The 21,484-nt window shown below is 35.4% G+C and overlaps 2 protein-coding genes across 2 annotated transcripts in view; one reads left to right on the forward strand and one right to left on the reverse strand.

The window, feature by feature from the left end:
• The window catches only part of LOC135220952 (cGMP-dependent protein kinase, isozyme 1-like), a 490,937-nt gene that overhangs the window by 32,858 nt on the left and 436,595 nt on the right, over positions 1-21,484 (reverse strand). The window lies entirely within an intron of this gene.
• Positions 6,628-20,854, forward strand: LOC135220953 (uncharacterized). Its single transcript, XM_064258606.1, has 5 exons — positions 6,628-6,778; positions 9,373-9,601; positions 12,405-12,713; positions 14,430-14,636; positions 19,506-20,854. Exons 1-5 carry the CDS (start codon positions 6,773-6,775, stop codon positions 19,703-19,705), a joined length of 951 nt encoding a protein of 316 aa, XP_064114676.1. The 5' UTR covers positions 6,628-6,772; the 3' UTR covers positions 19,706-20,854.

The following is a 21,484-nucleotide window of genomic DNA, read 5'->3' on the forward strand; positions in this document are numbered from 1 at the left end:
TGTGCAAAAAAAGATTATTATAAATGTCAAGTAACTAAGCGATATTTTGTCAAAATTAATGTTAATATCTAGGCCCGTTTAAAATATGCCTATAGAATTACATGAAGTTTAATTCTAGATGTCAAACCAAACTGAATAGTGTATAGTGTATGATGGCTACATGTTAAGATGCCATTCAAAATAAAATAAAAGGTATGTATAAAGAAAGAAAAAATGGCTTGAAAATTTTACAACTGACGACAGCTTGCAAGAGAGGCAAACGTGAAGGAAATCTATACCACGACAAGACCCAGCAATGAAACTCAGGACAGATTATTCTCCAATGACAGTTCGTGAGTGCTGCTATATTGTCGTTCTTCGTTACCTTTGTCTCAAGTCTTCATAATATATACAATAATGAATATCAATGCGTATTACAAACTTGCATACGAGCTTGAAGACATTTGTATCGCACCCATACTCCCTGTCACGTCTGGTATTTTATTCATAGAAACATTCGTTGTTTCCCAAATTAGGAGGAATTCAAGATGATTTCCGAATGATTGAACGGCAATTGAATCGTAGGAACCGATTTAATTTTCCGTCATTCTGATGACGCAAAATCCATGACACACCGACATGGAATAACCGAACAGTGATTCCTGAATACGACGAACAGAACTGAAAAGGTGTAAATGAAAGAATTTTAATCCATTCCTGTAATCGCTGATAGGGGATGATGTAGTGCATCACTGGCTGATGCCACTGCGGACAGGATATTCATGATGATGAAGGTCCACATGCGGTCACCAACATACCTACATATCCGCGGATCTTCCAGAGTCAAGGATCGCTCCCCTTTGATTACAAAATGCTCTTCAACTACACTAGCACTTCGTATAAAACAGTCGTTCTTTAGGAAGCCATGTAATGACACGGCTCATGTGAAGTCTCTCGATGGATCTGTTTCTCTCAGCGAGATTACCTTTTAATCCATATACTATACACTTACAAATAGCGACGTGAATGGTTAGTGATTCATATATGTTTATATACATACATACATGACGTGCAATTGGAACTTCAGGAGTTCAATGCATTACTATCCCAATACAATTTCCCTTGTATTTTGATCATTTACATTTTTATTTACTTATTAATCTATCTGTTTTTCTATCAATTGACCTCCTCTTTCTGTATTTTCCATTACTTTCTGCTAATTCTTTCGAATGAGCACCATATTCTTTGGAAGCTTGAAGTCAGTGGATTTTATGGCTGTTCCATATGAATAGGGTTCATCTTCTGAATAATAATAATAATAATAATAATAATAATAATAATAATAATAATAATAATAATAAAAATTATACATACATATACATATGTATTATTATTTGTATTATTATCATTAATACTAATAACAATATTTACACACACATTTATATATATATATATATATATATATATATATATATATATATATATATATATTAACTTTATAACAGGGAAAATGAAACCCTGGGTTTAAATCCTGGCCTTTTTTGGCTTTATATATAAGTCTAGTTTAGACGGCTGACACAGAGTGCTAGAAATACTACTATATACGTATATCTTTTTATATATATATATATATTATATATATATATCTTAAATATATTATATATATATAATATATATTGTGTGTGCAATATTATTGTTATTAGTATTAATGATATACATATATATTATATATATATATATATATATATATATATATATATATATCTATATATATATATATATATATCCCTAGAATCATCTGGGCATTTTCACCAGATATATATATTCTTCGTGGCGCAGCAGCAGACTAAGTCTTACAGGTTGCATGAGTTTGAAACCCACCAGTGGAAGAAAATGTTTCATTGATTTTCAATCCTAAATATTTGAGGGAAAAGATAATTATTATTGCTTTGTAGTTCCACTTATCATTCAGTAACCAAGAGCTGTTTCGGGCTACCCTAATTTAACAATGAAACGACAATGAAATATCAATGCTTGCAGAGTAAAAAAGATTCAAACAATATCCAAAACAGCTGAAATCCACGAAGAAATTTGATTAACCAGCTCAATTTGTGGTGCTCTTTCATCCCAACCTATCCCAAGACAGTTCGCACATTTAGCTTTATCATCAAACTTACCACTATACAATACCGCAATTATTCTCTCAAATACGTGGTTAGAAAATTTCCATCACTCAGATTTACCTTACATCCCTCGTTAACCAATCAATCACTCTCACCCCAGCAGGGCAGTATCTCACTTGCAATCCTATCAATTCCAGAAGCCTTTACATTCTTCAATCTTTTAATTGGAATGCTTGCATCCTCCATAATCCATAATCATTTTGGTATTTATTCTTAAGTTCACAAATCTGTCATTCCTACTCGCCTCTCTTATATCCTCCCCATTCAACAACTCTTCAAATCTCTTCGTTCACAGTCAAGGATTCTCTTCAAGCAGGATCTCTCCATTTGCATCCTTTAATCTATGATGTAGTTGTTCATTACCTTCCCCTCTGCATCTTTCTCCCTTAAGGACAACAGCTCTGTCATTCACGTGTTTGTTAAGATTTAGCCCTGAATGTTTATCATGTACCTTTTCATCCCTTGTCTTCTTCTTGATTCTATATAGTACAACATAATTAATCTATTTCATCCTGCAACTGCTCTATAAACAATTTCCTTTCCAAAAATAATCCTTTAACACACTCACATACATAGCATAACAAAATATTTACACTGATGGTTCATACAATTCGCTGTCCCTTTCATTTTACATAAACACACACACACATACAAAAGTTTGTCACACAAGCCTTAAACATAACATTATTATAAGTTACAAATAGCACATAAGATCGAATTCACTGCACCTTGGGAGTAACTGACTCCTAAAGGGAATTTTATTCAAGTGCTCCTATCCAGACCGGTATTCGAACCTATACCATCTGAGTTGAACTCAAGGCATAAAGAGTAAGTTAAGTTTCTGTTATAATAGTTCTAACCAGAATAGGCACTGGGTCAAATCCGGCTCAGCGTAGGGGCAATTATTACATTCCCCTTTGCGTTTCATTCATTCCCAAGGTATAATTTATTCAATATTTAATGGGTTCTTTCTGCTGTATTATTTGAAAAATAAGTACACACTATATATTATATATAATATATATATATAATGTATATACATATATATACACACACTAGGTGTAATTATATGCAAATATATACCATATATAATTTTATACATATATAAAGGCATATAGATATAGATAGCATAAAACCTGAGCAGGGCAGCCACTGAAAGTTACCAGCATTAAACCTTTTATATCAAAGCAGAACATCGTTTCACAGTAACAAATAACAAAAAATACCACATCAAAATAAAGCTTATTGTTTAACTAAGCTATAATTGACATTGAAGATCATTCTTCTGTTAAATAAGAAGAGCATCATCAATAATATACGGTTTCCTGTCCCCATACTGATTTCGGGTGGCAAATATCTTGATTCAAGTTACCATAATAAGGGCTTAACCTCAGCATCCTCAGATGTTCGGACGAAAGGAAAATTAAACCTGTTCTGTTCTGAATTCAGTCCACACAGATACCAATTTTAGAAGATGCAAGGCAATGCCTAAGCTCAGAAGACATACTAAGTTGGAATGCAAGCGAAAAACAAGTGTACTGATTTAAGATGAAAACACGCAAGACCAATACGAAAAATAATTACAAAAAAACCTATTTTCACTTACGCTATCTCACCACTAAATGATGTACACTTTTTTTATGTTTGTGAAAGACGAGGTAAACTGGTGAAGTAAATCGAGAAGGCAGATGGAGTTAGGTCTTTAAGTGTAGTGTTAGCTTTCTACTTTCTGTCACTATCACTATTTAATAATGAAGGGATATGGGCTCCAATGAAGTTGAATTCTTTTGTACAGACTATTTTTTGTGGTATTATAATTCCTCTTGGCGAACCTACCAGTGCATTACATAATTACACGTTGGTATGGCAGTGTCAGCTACATGTTTCTAATCATCGATACACAACTACTACCGCTCATTACTGAAAAGAATGACATGGCCCTGGGGTCTGGACACAACCGACAGCATATTCTGTAAAAGATGTCACTAAAAGGTTTTGTGGAAATATTGGTCACTGGTGGGAAGAACCAGCAATGGAGTGTCAAGAGGAGAAAAGTGTGGTGGAATGGAGAGGTGCATGAATCAATTAAAAGAAAATCAAAAGTGTTTACTGATTGGAAAGTAAGGCATGCACAGGGTGCAGAGGAAAGGTACAGAGAAGAGGAAAGAGAGGCAGGAAGGAGGGTAGGTATGGCTATTGGAAGGGCGGTTGAATGAAAGACTAGGAACAAGAGAAGGAGAAAAGGATATCTATAAGATTTCAAAGGAAAAGGCAGAGACAGAATGTGGGTAAATTGGGTGGCATCGAGGATAGTGATGGAAATATATTGTATATGGATGAAGACATTAAGGAGAGATGGCAGGAGTATTTTGAACAACAGTTAAATACTGAAAATGAGAGAGAGGAGATGGGGGAAGCACAGAGGGTGGAGGGACCAGTGATGGAGATACAGGATACAGAAATGAAGAGACCATTAAGGAAAATGAAGAATCGTAAAGCATCAGGTCCATCGGAGTTCCAAATTGAAATGATCAAATTAATAGGTACAGAGGCAGAGGGGGGAGAAATGGATGCTGGATTTATTAAAAGCTATATATGAAGAGGAAGAAATGCCAAGGGACTGGGAGGAGAGTCTATTGGTATATATATACAAGCAGAAGGGAGATGTCATGGGTTGTAGTAACTACAGGGGGATTAAACTAACAGGGAATGGATTGAAAGTTTTAGAGAGAATACTGGATGAGATTAAGAGAGATTGTAAAGATTGGGAAACAGCAGCATGGATTCATGAGAGGAAGAGGGGCAGTGGATGCCATCTTTATAGTAAGACAGCTACAGGAAAAGAAGCTAGAGGGAAACCAGAAGCTCTATTGTGCATTTATAGATCTAGAGAAAACATACGATAGAATCCCAAGAGAAGTGATCTTTTGGTGTTTGAGGAAAAGGAAAGCCCCAGAAAGTTGGTTAGGCTGGTTGAGATAATACATAAAAGAACAAGCACAAAAGTAATAACAGTAGTTGGGGAAACAGAACTTTGAAGTTAGTGTTGGATTACACCAAGGATAAGCATTAAGCCCATTTTTGTTTGTGCTGTTCATAGATGTGTTAAGTGAAGAGATCAGGAATGAAGAGCTGTGGGAGTTGTTGTAAGCCGACGATCTGGTGATTACTGCTGAAAATGAGGAGGACCTACAGAGAAGGGTTGGAGAGTGGCAGGAGTCTTTAGAGAGGGGTGGCTTAAAGGTGAATGTAAATAAAACAGAGGTTTTGCTGAGCAGTAGGGAAGATAGAGACCATATAAAACAGGCAAAAAAGTTTAAATACTTAGGATCTACTTTAAGCCAAGAGGGAGGATGTGAGGCTGAAGTTGACAGTAGGATAAAATCAGCATTGGGGAAGTGGAGAGAGGTAGCTGGAGTATTACGCGGTAAGAAAATGCCAATAAACGCAAAAAAAGTAAAGACATATAACACAGTAATAAGACCAGGGTTAATATATGGAGCAGAAACATGAGCTCTAAGAAGAAAGAAGTAAAGCTTGAGAGAGCAGATATGAGAATGCTGAGGTGGATTATGAGAATATAGCTTCTTGAGGGAATGGAAAATGATAAAATAAGAAGGGCAGGCTTAATAAAGATTACAGAGGTGATGAAGAGTCACGATTGAGAAGGTATGGGCATGTTTTGAGGATGGATGACGAGGAGGGAGTGAGAGGGTTGGTGAAGAACCTGTTAGAGGAAGAAGATCGAAAGGGAGACAGAGAATTAGATGGCGAGACAAAGTGAAGGAAGATATGGAGAGAAGAGGTTTAGTGGAGGATGATGCCTTAATGCAGGGATAACGGTGGGAAAGAAGAAAACATTGTACTAACTGTAGTTACTAGGGTCACAGCAACATTTTCAAATAGCTTTTGCTTATGATTTTGTCCGCAATAGCAAGATTTTTCAATAACAAGATTTTCCATTATCTATACAATATAACCTTTTAATCATGATTTTTCCCTCTCGCCCTATCACCGGCCGCGCTCGGTCTATGGTACTAAAACATTACGTCAATCTTTGCCCATTTGCTTCCTCTCACTCGACGCTCGCTCCCACTCAATCATTTCATTTCTAACGTACCCATATCCACATCTTGGCACTCTCCACATCCAACTCTCGCTCTCTATGATAATCATCAACCCTCACAGCATTATCTCTCTCTCTCTCTCTCTCTCTCTCTCTCTCTCTCTCTCTCTCTCTCTCTCTCTCTCCTAATCATCTCAACACCAATTGCACTTAGAATCCGACTCGGACGTTCCACATGAGCATCACGAAAAAGATATTAGTCACTATCAAAGATCGACAGAGGAGAGCGGCCACATGAGAGAGGAAAAGAAATGCAAGGATAGGTCACTTTGGAGGGATCATTATAGACAACTCCCGCACTTTATGAAGATGAATGAGAGAGAGAGAGAGAGAGAGAGAGAGAGAGAGAGAGAGAGAGAGAGAATCCTCAGAATGCCTCCTTTAGGTACCTCCCTCCTCCCGTGTCCTACCCCAGTTACAGCTTTCAACCCGCAGGGGAGAGATGTGATTTCATAACTCGGCAGATAGGCAACGCTTTTCCACCATGAAGGTAGGATCACATTTTAGGATTTTGTTGGATTTTTTTAAAATACAGTGGCTCGAAGGATAAGAAAAGATATATTATTTATGGGAGTCGTGTCACGAAGATGTGTCGACCGAAACCTTGGAACAAACGAAGTTCTACTTTTGGAGAGACATTGTCGTTCAAAAATAACAATCTGAAGGTAAACTTAAGAGTCGCAAGGCATGTATATGGCACTTAAGAGTAGTCTTCAGAAATTTATCTTATGTAAAATCACTGATTACACATTATATTTATACTTTTAGCATTATACCGCTGAAAGAGTAAATAAATAAAATGTAGGCATCTACGTCCTTCGCGTGACCCAAATAAAGGACGATTGTATCTGACATCGAGATACATTACGCCTTTCCACAATAACACACTAGTAATGTATTTAACTCATAAAGAATCTTTTATTTACCGAATTAAATTTTTCGCAATAATTCTGGATGAAAATGTCCTCCTCAATTTGATGACTTCCATGCCACCCGCCCCAGCAACTCGTTCACCTAATCCAGGAAAGGTCAGCCTATCGCCCAAATCAAACGTTGTTGTCACGTGATAGTTCAATTCCGCGGAATGATTTCATTCCATTTGGCGCTCGGATGCGGCCAGAAAGCCTCCTAGTCTTAACGAGCTGCACCCGGTCAGTTCGTCGTTGTTCACCGCCAATGAAAACCGGCCAATTCAACATTCAGTTGCTATGCAGCGCCCACCGTCATATCACAACAGCAGTTCAAAAGCATGAGAATCTTGTCAAAAATGTAAGACTCTGTGAACTGTCTCCTTGGAGAATTATAACAATCTCGTGCGAGAGCCAACAAACAAAATGCAGCAGCACGCACACACACACTCACACATGTAAGTCAGTCTGACCCTTTGACTGAAGGATGAAGGTAATAGTGAACATTATGTGAAGCGTCAAATATGTGTGGTACGTAGCATGGTTTATGGCACAAGGCCCTCAGGGGGAGAGACAAAAGACTGAGGGAGGGAGAAAAATTGCAATTTCAACTGTCCCTCTCTTTATCTCTTTATTGTATATATATATATATATGTATGCATATGTATGTATGTATGTAGGATATATATATATATATATAATCATGTATATTATATATATTATATATATATATATATATAGATTATATATATCTTTATATATATATATAGAAAATATATATTTATGGATATGGATAGATATATATATATATACATATATACATATATATCATATATATATATATATATATATAATATATAATATATATACATATATATCAGTGTGTGTGCGTGTGTGTGGGGAAGTAAATTTGCTTAATGTGCATGATGAAACCAGCCGAATAAAGGCCAAAATAAGGAAAAGCCTGAGTTGTAGATGAGGAATGCAAAAGGCGGAAACTCCGTGACTGAAAAGAAGTCACTGTAAGTGAAAGATGGACCGGTGCATTGTGGGTAATCTAGCCCAGTAATGAAAATGGAAAGCAAGATACGTATGACAAGTATGTGTGAAGGCCTTGGAAGGAAGGTGATAAGGACCTTGATATCCAGGAGGTATGACGTTTGTGCAAGATGGATGTCACTGACACTGTGTATGTCGTGAACTTGGGCCTTTTGTGTAGGGGTAGTAGTTGAATTTAGTTGTCAGAGGAAGAAATATGATGAAGATCGTCTTCTTATTTTGTTCAAAAATTCCCATCTAATTATGTGAAAGGCTTTTAGGTAGACACAGGTTAGCATGATTTTACATCTGCACAGTGTAATGGTGCTTTGACAGATGAACCCGTGGCTCTTATTACGTATTAGTAGATCTTAACCTCGCCTATGATGTACACATCCTCTCTTCTTTCTTAAATTCCCAGCCTTGCATCTGCTTTGAATATTCCAGTCCCTTAAGTATCTGATACGAGTTTTGCTCAAGTACGACTTACACTGCCTCCTTTACAGCTACCGTAAACCTAATTTTCACGTGGAAAGTGCCTCACAGAATCGTCTTTTGATACAGTTCGCTCCTCCTACTCATTAACTTCAAATCTAAGTAATCTACTCACAATACGCAGTCACGGGCGATGAAATCCAAAGGCGAGCTGTTAATGGCAAGGCACTTAAGTGCAATTGTGAGAGGATGGCGGAACTTCAAAGGGACAGAACAGTAGTTAGACAATAGAAATCTGTCTGTGATTTAAAGTATAAAATGAGGAAGGATGCCCTCGAGTGTGTTTGTCACAAGCAATCCTGATACATACGACTATCATGCAATTGTCCTTGGCCAGAGATTCATGCCACATGCACAACACAACAGTGAGACGGCGAAGTGAAAGTTTTCCTCTCACGTTCATCTCGCCTCTTCTTACAATTTTTTTTTAAAGGAGCGCTTATGTTAGGTAACACTGTAGGAATATATTTTAATTTTATATAAATCCGTGAAATGGTAAAACAAGTCGATAGTCATAGAACTACCGCGTAATTAGAATCTTCATAAAGATTCCCGGTAAGAAAAAAAAAATAAAAAAAAGCGAAATGATGAGAAAGGGACTCTGAGAATCTCTCTAATGACAGAAGAAACCGTTCTCTTCCAGATACCTTACGTCTTCGTATCGTTAGCGAGCCTTCAGTGCTTTTTATGTCATGGCCTGAGGGACAGCGAGCTAACTACGGCAGTTCAGGAGTTAACGATGGTTCTCAGGGGCATCAGGTCGGACCTCAGTACAAACTTCGACAAGCTCCTCACAGACCTTCATCAAGACAGGTTAGCCAGGACAGAACAGACCATGGCTCTCAGGGACAAAACCGAGGATAATCGATTAGGTAGGAAAGATGGAGGCTTTTATGTAAAATGGGAAGTTGATATCCTTGTATTTAAGACCTCTAGCGTACATGTATTACTGCATAAAATCTTTAAAATAATTTTATTCATTTGGCATTTACCAAATAATTACGATTGGTGATTAGAATAAGTTCAAGGAAACTGTTCAAACTCCTTCATATTATCATATATTCAGGTGATATTTCTTGTACTCAGAACCCTTCTGTTGACCACTATACATCTTGTTCCAAGGCCTTCGTTTTCTCCAGTCTTTCTGTGATTTCACTGATTTGCGTTTGGATTGTTTTTCTTCCTTGATTTTTTGTTAGATCCTAAAAAGAACGATAGTTTAAATGACATGGGTGTACCTAGAGCACCCTTACTCTTCAAACTAAAAAATGTATTTGTAAAACATTTCTTCGATAACTGACAGTTTCTTCTGCTACAGGAATTCCCAGTTTTTCTAAATTACTATCAAACATTTTCATTATCATTTACCTCATCGGTAGACTTCACCAAAACTTACGTTAGACAAGTACACTTCCGCGCTCTTTCTGTTTTGCCCAGTCAAAATACAAGATTTTTTTTCCTCTCCCTTCGAGTTGTGATTCGCGTCCATCTGGATTCTTTACATTTACAATTTAAAACGAATGCTTTCATTACAGTTTTATTTTCTATTCCCTTCATGACCTCCATCTGTCGGAGACCTCTCTGCAGTGGCCATTGCATATCCTCACAAAAATCAGGATTAAATAATAGAAATATCAGCGTCTTAATTCACAATATCCTCTTTGTAAATGGATAATGGCAAGGGGCAACACAGTGCCACGGCGTTTGTCCTCTCTAGTAATGACACATGGCACTGACTCAATTCTAGGTACTCTAGCAATCACCTTCCCATCAAAGGCAACACACTGAATGCCATCCTGACCATCCTCCGAGGCATCGTCCTTTCTGCTTTTAGTCTGCTTCTCATCAGGACGACGTTTTCCTTAAACTAAACTGTACATCAGATCCATTTCCCTCTTCTCGTAAGATTACGTAGCATGCTATGCTGAGTGACGAGTGTGTTTTGTTTGTGACTGTACTACATACAACCACATCAAACAGCTGCATTTGTTAATGCTTCTAAAAACCACCTTCATACCCTTCCTATCTTTTCGAGACATAATCTGGTAAACTATATTAAATATAAGATGAGATCTGATGATGTATCAAATGTTTATTGTTAAGGCTAAACATACACTTAGTTACTCATCCCGAGATAAGTCAGAGACAAATGACTTTAAATATATTTCTATCACACTAGCTGTTTCTTTCTATTATTTTCAAAATATTGAGACAAGTACCCGAGAACGAACAAAGATGAAGTCGACTGAGCTGTTACAAAGATTATACATAAACACATCAGTTTCCACATTAATTATTACCTACGAAGAAATGCACACAGTTCTTGGGCATGGCAAGCATTAAAAATGCCTCAACCATTTCCTCATTAACCCTACTCGCGTGAATCTCTCTCTCTCTCTCTCTCTCTCTCTCTCTCTCTCTCTCTCTCTCTCTCTCTCTCTACACACACAAGTTACTATTTAATTTTGACGAATTACATGATATCTATGTAATATTCAGAATTAGCGACAGAAATCAGTTTTAAAACTCTAATAAAAATGGACAAGAGGGATCCACTTCATAGGGATCAGAATTATTTTTAGAATTATTGGCTAATTAGAAGATAATTATGAGTAATAATAATAAATAAAAAGCTGATGACTGAAAGATGAATTTCTGAGAAAGAGATAAAACAACAGTCAACTATGAAGTCAAGATCATAAACTATGAATTTGATAGACTACTGATATCAATGTGGACTCGTATTAAACACACATCATATACATGCGTATATATATCCTATATATGTATATATATGTAAATAATTATTACATATATATATATATATATATATATATCTATATATATATATATATATATATATACAGACGCACACACACACACACACACACACACACACATATATATATATATATATATATATATATATATATATATATATATATATATATATATATATCCTGAAACTTCTTCAAAGTAATTTGTTATGCATTTTTTTCGGGTCAATTATCCTCTTTGATCTTATTTTTGGATCCTAGCAATTTTGATACGTTTCATATCACTTAGTTACATGCACATAGTTTTCTTTAATTAAATACATCGCTCCCAACGACTTTAAATACTATTTAATAGTACATTCTTTTCTATGGCCTCCTGTGCAGACATTGTTCAGCTTAGTCATCGAGGTGAATATATTCTACTTAATGAAAGATAAGGAGAATTTCGAGTTCTTTTCTTCAAAAGATTATTATTAAAAAATATACTAGAAGTAACTGTTTGCTTACAATTCTGGAGGCCAATTACTGGCCAAACAAAATGTAGCAATAAAATGGTGACCTCTGCTTCAAATCTAGCCTCTCAGGGCCTTAAAGGAATCCAAAACAACATATCTAATGTTCCTTTCCTAACTTCGTCCCTTTTTTTTCAGTATATTTAATACAGACCAATGGTAAAAAAGCTTGGTTTCCGTGTCGTAAACTTCACTTTGATTCATGACTTTATTATGAAAGAAATGTAACTATTATCTGATATCAAAACTTCCTACCATTTACTGCTTCAAGAAACTGGCGTATTTCTACTATTAAATCTTACCAAAGCATTCAATTTTTCTGACACTATACTACACCTAAATCATAAACCTGGCAATTTTTCCTTTAACAAGGTTTTTCTCCAAAGGCATAGAGATACTGAGGGGGCAAATATCATCCCTAATGTCAACTAAAGGATGCCCTAGCAACTTGGAAGTCCTTCCAACCGGAAGCGGACCCGCAGCAAAAGCTCCAGAAGGAAGTGGTGGTGGTGGTGGAGGAGTAGGAGTAGGGGGTGCAGGAGGAGCGGGAGGAGGAGGAGGAGGAGGTGGAAGGGGAATTGTGGTTGATAGCAGAATGGCCAATGGTCCTCACCACAGGGTTCTGGAAACTCATTTTCATCAAGAAAAAGGAGAGGATGACACAGAAAATCCTGAACAAACACCAGTTATCAGAGGTAAGTGGGACTTGTTTATGAATAATACACACACACACACACACACACACACACACACACACACACACATATATATATATATATATATATATATATATATATATATATATATATATATATATATCATAAAGTCCAAGTGAGAAGGCAAGAGAAAACCGGGACTTGAAACAAGTACTTTCGTAGTTTATTCTACATTTTCGAGTTCACAGTGTGAATTTGAAAATGTAGACTGAGTCACGAATGTACTTGTTCCAAGTCCCGGTTTGTACTCGATTGTTTACGTGGATTTTATAATATTCTCAAGCACGTGGACTTTCCTGCTACATTGAATCTGGACGATATCTGGTTACCAGACGATGAAGACTGGTAGTCCTAGAAAGTTTATAACTCATCCTGAATAAAAATCTCCGCTAAATTCCATCCAGTTTAAATGAGGTCTTGTTATTAATTGGACTAATGCACGAACAATTCTGTAAAGACCTAGTTAACATATATATATATATATATATATATATATATATATATATATATATATATATATATATATATATATATATAATATATATATATATATATATTATATATATATATATATGTATATATATATATATATATATATATATATATATATATATATATATATATATACTATATATCATATATAGATGCACTCTAAGCTAACCTTACAAACTTATTTTAATAATCTAATTTACTCTATCTCGGAAATAATACTAAGGGGAAATTAAAATTGATAAGTGGTTCATCACCTGAGGGATTTAAGAGAAGGCCAAATGGTAGAGTAGTCACTGAAACCGGAGGTAGTTGCTGTCAAGGGATTGAATCCCTCAGGTGTCAAACCACTTAACAGTTAAATGACATTTTCAGCTTTATGTCCGTGTGCCACGGTGTTGTGATAAAGCTTCAGATACACATATGTATATATTATATATATATATATATAGATATATATTTAATATTCATATATAATTTTAATGTCTGGGTCCTTATAGGCTAGAGTTTAGGGCCTAGTTTAGTTCCTGATCGAAGCAAACGACCTAGGCACGTCATATTAAAATTCACTGGCCCTTACTGAGCTATGCAGTGAACTGCACCCCATGTAGTTAGTGGAATGTGGTGGGCCGTAACCTAAGTGGATAAATGCGTGGTGTTAGCAACCTCATCCCGAAAGACTTGCCGAAACTGGAAGGCTAGCTGTTTCAGGAGCCTCATGTAAGGAATAAGGCGCATCAGGCAACCGACCCCTTAACGTAGGGATAACGGTGGGAAAGAAGATGGGGAAACGTACCACCCAGGTCCTACCCCATAAACTCCCACTGGAGCTGCAATAACTATCATACTTGTTTAACATGTAAAAAAAATGATCTGCAGAACTATCAATCTTTGATGAGAAGGCGAATAAAATGAATGGGTGTGTTATATTCGCTGATATTGTATTCTACTCGCCCAACAGTTCATTGACTTATTATTACAATGCTTATGCTGGAATATTACTGTTACTGTGTTTCTGTGATACTCCAAGGGATATGAGTAAGAATGGTAATACTTATTTGCATTAAGTGGAAATCACACTAGTTCTCATGTATTAATTTTCATCCTCATGGGAAAAGTGTTTTAAGGGAATAATACATTTATATTTTTTAATCCTAGGAAAAAAGTTTCTGAAAACATTACTAAGACTTATTGTGCTCTTGGCAGAATGTCCGTCGCCATTCAAAAGAGCCGGGAAGCACTGTCTCACAATACTGATGGAAGAAGCCGTTTGGGACGCAGCTAGGAGACTCTGCCACAGCTACGCTCAGTTGCACGTCTCTCGTCCGTCGGGGTTACCAAAGGTCACTGGTGACCTGGTTGTTCCTCATGATATGGAAGCCTTCAAAAAATTTATCCAGGACTACGAATTCAGTAAGTTCCACCTGAACTATAATATTTCAACATTTTTTTCTATCATTTGAAGTGTTCCGTTTTCTGTTATATTTCCTAAACCGAATACGGTCTTTCATTTTAATAATATTTTAATCCTAAAAGCAAACTATTAGTTGGGGGATATATTTTATTCATTAAACGAACAAATAAACCACACAGACAGACAGACAGACAGACAGACAGACAGACACACACACACACACACACACACACACACACATATATATATATATATATATATATATATATATATATATATATATATATATATATGTGTGTGTGTGTGTGTGTGTGTGTGTGTGCGTGTAGGTGTTGAATATATAATGGTTCATATGGAAATGAACACATGGGAACATGTTTCATAGATATAAATTTCTGACTCACTAAGTACTTTCATGACTTGTGCGAATAAACTGCTAATGCACTGGACTCTCTTCTGAAAGACCGGTGTTCGGTCCTGATGTGAGTCCGAAATTTATAATATATATATATATATATATATATATATATATATATATATATATATATATAGAATATTATAGCTATTTCAACGGTATTTTATTTACATAGAGTCTTCTCAATTCTATAAAAATTAAATGCCGTTAAAACAGCTATAATATTCAATGCTGCTGCCCTCAGAGAAGGACTCCTTCCTAATTATAATATATATATATATATATATATATATATATATATATATATATGCTTACATACTTATATGTAAATAAATTCTCTTAGAACAGGATACGTCTCAAGTATAAAAGGCCTATTGCAACAATCTGGTTTAAAGCTAAGGACTATATTCCGGTGGACTGACTTCCGCCCTTATCCGAAATATAGTCCTTCCCTTTATACCAGTGTGTTTTAATGGGCCTTTATACTTGATATACATACATATATATATATATATATATATATATATATATATATATATATACATATCATATATATATATATGTGTGTGTGTGTGTATGTAAAATGTATATATATGTGTATGTATATATTTTTTAGCAGGTCTTTGGATGATCTCAATAATATGTATATAGTTTTCACCTGATAGGTATCCTGTTAGTGTGAGTGGTGGTAGCAGACACTTATAACCTTTTGGTGTTATCCAGACATACCTCTAAAACTCGGTCAGCTCTTAGTTACAGTAATTGTACCAATCATTTTTCTGCCCTCTTAATCTCACCAGCTGAGGTGCTTCAGTCCTTTGATCTCCCATCCTAAACAGCTACCTTCAAATCTGCCTCTTATTCTATCCTGCGCGTTCAGCAGCTGATCACACTGCTGTGTATCAACGCACAACATAGCAACTTGAAATTACGTCTCATCTGTGAATTTGGAGGGATATGTGACTAGTATCGCCAAAAAAAGTTAGTGTGTCTCAAGGTTGGGCAACATATTTTTTTTTGGCCTTCTGTATCACCACACATTTATGGCCAAAATTTTTACCATAAAAATGGTTAAACGAAAAAACTTGGAAACCGCTAATCATGTGAAAGTAAGAAATAGATGAACAAATGTTGGAATCATAAAAACACATCCAGTACTTCAGTCCCCGTCTCAAAATATCTAATAGTTCGGCTGCTATGGCCGCTCAAAATTTGATTGATGTCAGATTTAATAATATTTCATTCTCTTTGTATCTGTAAAACGGTCACTCATAGGAAAAAAGTTCATAGAAGATTGTACATGAGGTGATGTGAATTTTAACTACATACCTCAAATTATATAGGCAATATTGCAATTACTATTAGTTGTATTTATCGCAAAAAAGAAAAAAATGTGTTCTTTATGTAACTGCAAAACGAGCATACTTAAGAAAGAAGTTCATACAAGATAAAAGAAGTAGAATATCAAAATACACTATATGATGTAACTTTTAACTTCATATATACAATTCTAAAGGAGATATTGCAATTGACATTTTAAGTATCTCAATTTCATCGTAAAATAATATGAAAAATAGAGCCTTTTTATGTAATTCACATTGGTCATTTAAAAAAGTGCATGGAATTTAAAAAATTTAAAAAGTCAAAATATATCATAGCACTAATAATATTGGAAATACTGCAATTAATTTTTTGAGTGTTTCAATTTCATTATGAAATATCTAAACAATAAGCAATTCATTTTTTATCTAAGAAAACCACTTATTTGAAAACAAAATATTCAAGTTTTAACTTGATAACTCTGAATATAGCGAATATATTACAGATTTTGTTTTAAACACAATTTCAACACCTACTTTACGATACAAAGGGCAATCTATGAAAGAACAAAGAGTCTGATATAGGTACTACAGTTCTAATATCGGGTATATGAAATTTGTTTAAGAAAAGCTGCAACTGTTATTATCAAAACTAAACGAGATATCTCCATCTTCCTCTGACAAGCCATCATTTATCATTGCTAATTCTCCATTTGCACAAAGACCCCCCACAGATCCCACAAGCTGGAACACCAAAGAGCCCCTAATCTCTTCTACATCTGCAACTCATTGTTTGGCACTGGTTTTCACTTTCCCTGGAACTGCAACATACCGATTGCAGCATCGGTATGTTGCAGTTGCATCTTATGTCTTAACTTATGACTTCGATCAAGTTCCCATCCCCTTCCAATTGGGGTTACAGCTTCAGTATCCAGTTCTTTCCAGATTAGTAATTGAAGATGCACTGTCAAAGCATGCTGGCTACTGGCATCTTCTGTTGGTGATAGAATTTCTGGATTAATCTTACCCCTACTTATGTGCTTTTTGGAAAAATCTGGACTGCAGTTCCTTTTCTATGGCATTTGTAATACCATAGATAATTTTCATTGTCCCAATCCCTGCTACTCTAATACTCTCACAAGGCTTCTTTTATAAAGAATGGATCAACTATTTCACTAAGGAATGACCTATGATGGACTTCTTTTTCATTTGTTAGCTGGTCAAACAGGACCATATAACATTGAATCGATACGAATATGTGAAAGAAAGGACCTTCTATTTAAGTCAATTTGGTCTGGCTGTGATACAGTGTCCAAAATTTACAACCACACATGTATATGATTTATTTTAGATAAAGAATGAATTGTTTATTGTTAAGATATTTTATGATGAAATTAAAATACTAAAAAAATGAACTGCAATATCTCAAATATTATTAGTCTTATTATATGAAGTTGATAATTACCTCATATGATATATTGTGATATTCTGAATCTTTTTAATTAATTCCTTTCACTTTTTAAAACAGATGACCATTTGTGAGATACATAAAAAAGGCTATATTTTCCCTATCATTTTACGATGAAATTGAGATACTTAATGGGATAAATGCAACAAATTTTAAATTCTATGCATTTTTTTTCCAAATGAACGACCCTTTTGTAGTTACATAAAGAACGCTACGTTTTTCCTTGTTTTTTTCTTTTTGTTTTTGCGATGAAATTGGGATACAACCAATTTCAATTGTAATATCTCCTATATAATCTGAGGTATGAAGTTAACGTCACATCACATGAAATATTTTGATCTTCTGCTTCTTTTTTTCTTCTATGAAATTCTTTCCAATGAGTGACCGTTTTCCAGATACAGAGAGAAAGAAATATTATTAAATCTGACATAAATCAAATTTTGAACGGCCATAGCAGCCGAGCTGTTAGATATTTTGAGACGAGACTCAGGAACTGAAGCATTGGATGTCTTTTTAGGATTCCAACTTTCGTTCTTATATGCCTTACTTTCATATGATTAGCGGTTTCCAATATTTTTTTCGTTTAATCATTTTTATGGTAAGGCAATGCTTCTACTTTGGCCATTAATGTGTGGTGATAAAGGAGGCCAAAAAGACACGTTGCCCACCCGTGAGACACAACTTTTTTGTTGATATTAGACACATATCCCTCCATATTCCCGCAATAATCAGATTCTTTGGAATTTTTTCACAGATTTCATGTATTTTGCCTTAATTTTATAATTTTATATTACTAAGAGTATCCTGTGGTGTCTTCCGTCAGGCTTTCTGTTGAGATCTTTTTCGTCTAAGAACCATTTGCTCACGGTCATTGCTATGACTTGCACTTCAGTGCTGGTCATTTTTCTTGCCTGATAACATTTACTATTACAATTGCCCATCTGTCTTTGACTTTCTCATTGATCTTATAAATAATCCTTCTTAAGAATAATCCTGTTGTCATGCAAATGAACTGCAACGTTTCTCGCCTTTTCTCTCAGTACCCTTCATGCACAGCTTTTATTCTTGTGTACTTGGAAGTATTCTCTCTCTCTCTCTCTTATACATGTATGTGTGTGTATATATATATATATATATATATATATGTATATATATATATATACATATATATATAAATATATATATATATATATATAGATATTATATATATATATATATATATATATATGTTTTAAATCCTGCTATCATTAATCACACCAACAGCATTAACCTATCAGGTGATCACTGTTAGCTAGGTATTACTAGAGATTATCAAAAGACCTATTCTAAATAAATGGTGAAGGAAGGCCCCCTCCTGACAATCCCCGTGAACCCCTCCAACACGCTAATGAGGGCTAAATGTTTTAGCGACATGACTTTCATTCATCACAGAATCACATGTAATTACCGCGAACAATCCCCTACAATAATTGTTCTCCAACTCTGTCCAATATATATATGTTTCCCATTCACCTATATTTACCGCATTCATTAGAGTACACAGCTGCAGTGACAGTTGAAGTATGTACTATGTATCTAATTTTATTGACCCTTACACACACACAAACATATGTATATGTGTATACGTGAAAAACACTCTGGTATGACATTCGTTTTTATTCCGCAGGTGGCAAAGCATGGGTGGGCGCCTCCACGGAGGGTTGGGGCGGCATGTGGGCGTGGATTGACGGATCTCTGGTCAAAGAATTGCCCTGGCTCTATTCTAGCCCTGACCAGACAGGAGGTCTTCTAGCAGTGGACAACATGGCGACTTTCTACCCCGTTCTCCACAAGCAAGCTCTGTATCCCATTTGCGAACTCAGTTAGCCTGATTATAGAACTTGAAACATAATTACTGGAGACTCACATTTATCCTCTTGTATACTGAAGTCATCTATGGCTCCTACAGTTTCTAACAATAGAGGATGAGAATTATTTTCTCGTTCAACATCTCAAATCGCTTTTATCTTTTCATGAAATTTTTCGGTTCGTATCTTTCTTCCCTTAACTCACACGAACACGAGGCTGCCTTGATATCGTAAACGTTCAGCTAATTTCATACATGACAACTGTCAAACATACATCACTTACAAGAGGAAGAAAAACTTGTTTTACAAGCAAACTATCAACTGTATGACCTCGTTTTAGAACTGCCTCGCCATTTTTAGTAAATTCCAAACAACTCACTAGGGTCAGTATATTTAGCGGAAGCTCCATCTAGATAATTAAAATCAATAATACGTACAGTTGGGCACAATATTCAGAAACAACAACGAATGATTCAAGCAAGGCCGTGGCAAGGACTTTCTGGTTAGACATTACTAAGACAGTCAAAAGGGCCCTGTACATATTTTTTAACATTACTTTACTCCTTTGTTGTAGGTTTGGCAAAATAATGGCTGACTAAATAATACTCAACTGAATAAGTCTAAGGAAACATGCGGCGATATTAAATCGTTATTTGCATCAGTAACGTAACAAGTTCCCACTATGAGTCCAAGGACACCACAAGCACCAAGCACAAGTACACAGCAATCACCGACTGTCAAAGTTCGAGCCATCTCCTCGCAGAGTCAAAGTCTGAGCAAATCAAGCTACCCGTGACGACGAGTCCAACTCGGCCCCATCACCATTCATTTGTAGCAAAGACAAACAAGCCGCAAGTGTGCTTCTGACGAGATGCAGAGGCCTCACCAACACATGTCAAAGTCAACAGTTCAGGTTACTACCTTCTGACGTTTCTAATGTTTATCTTGGGACTTTTCAATTGTGGTTCCCCAGCTGCACAAACCAATGTTCGTGTCAGGCCGCTGAGGTGTCAGCTTAGCAAAGCATTTTCTCGTTACCGTTTTATTGATCTATTACATTATTTTAGGAATATAAGGTCGAATTTTTTGTTTACTACTGCATTTATTTCTGTCAACAATCTGCACATATCGGCTCACATCAGAAAAATGTCTCCAACGTGAAGAGATACATAACCAAAAAATAAACGTATTAGATTAATACTTGGAGTGAGTGTGCAACCTAGTGTAACCTTCTGAGTTTCATGAAACTCTTTTGAATGTTTTAATGAGAGTAATATTTTATCTCAGTTGAAAAGATTTCCCGTTTTCATTGACAACTGATTGTATGACATTCCGAATGAGACGCATCTCCTACATTCCCGCAAGCTCTTCTTCCACTTTCTCCTTTGTGACGCCTTTTTGTTATCCACAAAAAGCGTTTGAAGCATGATTATATTTGTTATGTAACACATGAATTATATATAGGACCAATCTGTAACTTTCATTTACACTGATTCTTAAGATCACTTATGTTCGCTTTTTTTTTAACCTTGTTATAATCTAGGTAGGAAAATATGCAATTATATCAGTTAATCACGAGACAAATTCATTGCACCAATCTAATTTTAGAATTATAATAAAACAATTTTGCAGTGTTTCGGAACTACACTCTTCCCATATAATCTATTCATGTTTGGTTCAAATCGTGTGTTAACGCACACAACGTATATTATATATATATATATATATATATATATATATATATATATATATATATATATATATATATATATATATATATATATACATATATAGTTAT

This window comes from Macrobrachium nipponense, chromosome 2 (assembly GCF_015104395.2).
Source record: "Macrobrachium nipponense isolate FS-2020 chromosome 2, ASM1510439v2, whole genome shotgun sequence".
Taxonomy (NCBI): Eukaryota; Metazoa; Arthropoda; class Malacostraca; order Decapoda; family Palaemonidae; genus Macrobrachium; species Macrobrachium nipponense.

What these genes read in the sequence shown, in the direction of transcription:
- LOC135220953 (XM_064258606.1), top strand. An exon ending in AACCGAGGATAATCGATTAG is followed by an intron (nt 9,602 to 12,404) that starts GTAGGAAAGATG and finishes TTTTCTCCAAAG; the next exon opens with GCATAGAGATACTGAGGGGG. An exon ending in TATCCAGGACTACGAATTCA is followed by an intron (nt 14,637 to 19,505) that starts GTAAGTTCCACC and finishes TTTATTCCGCAG; the next exon opens with GTGGCAAAGCATGGGTGGGC.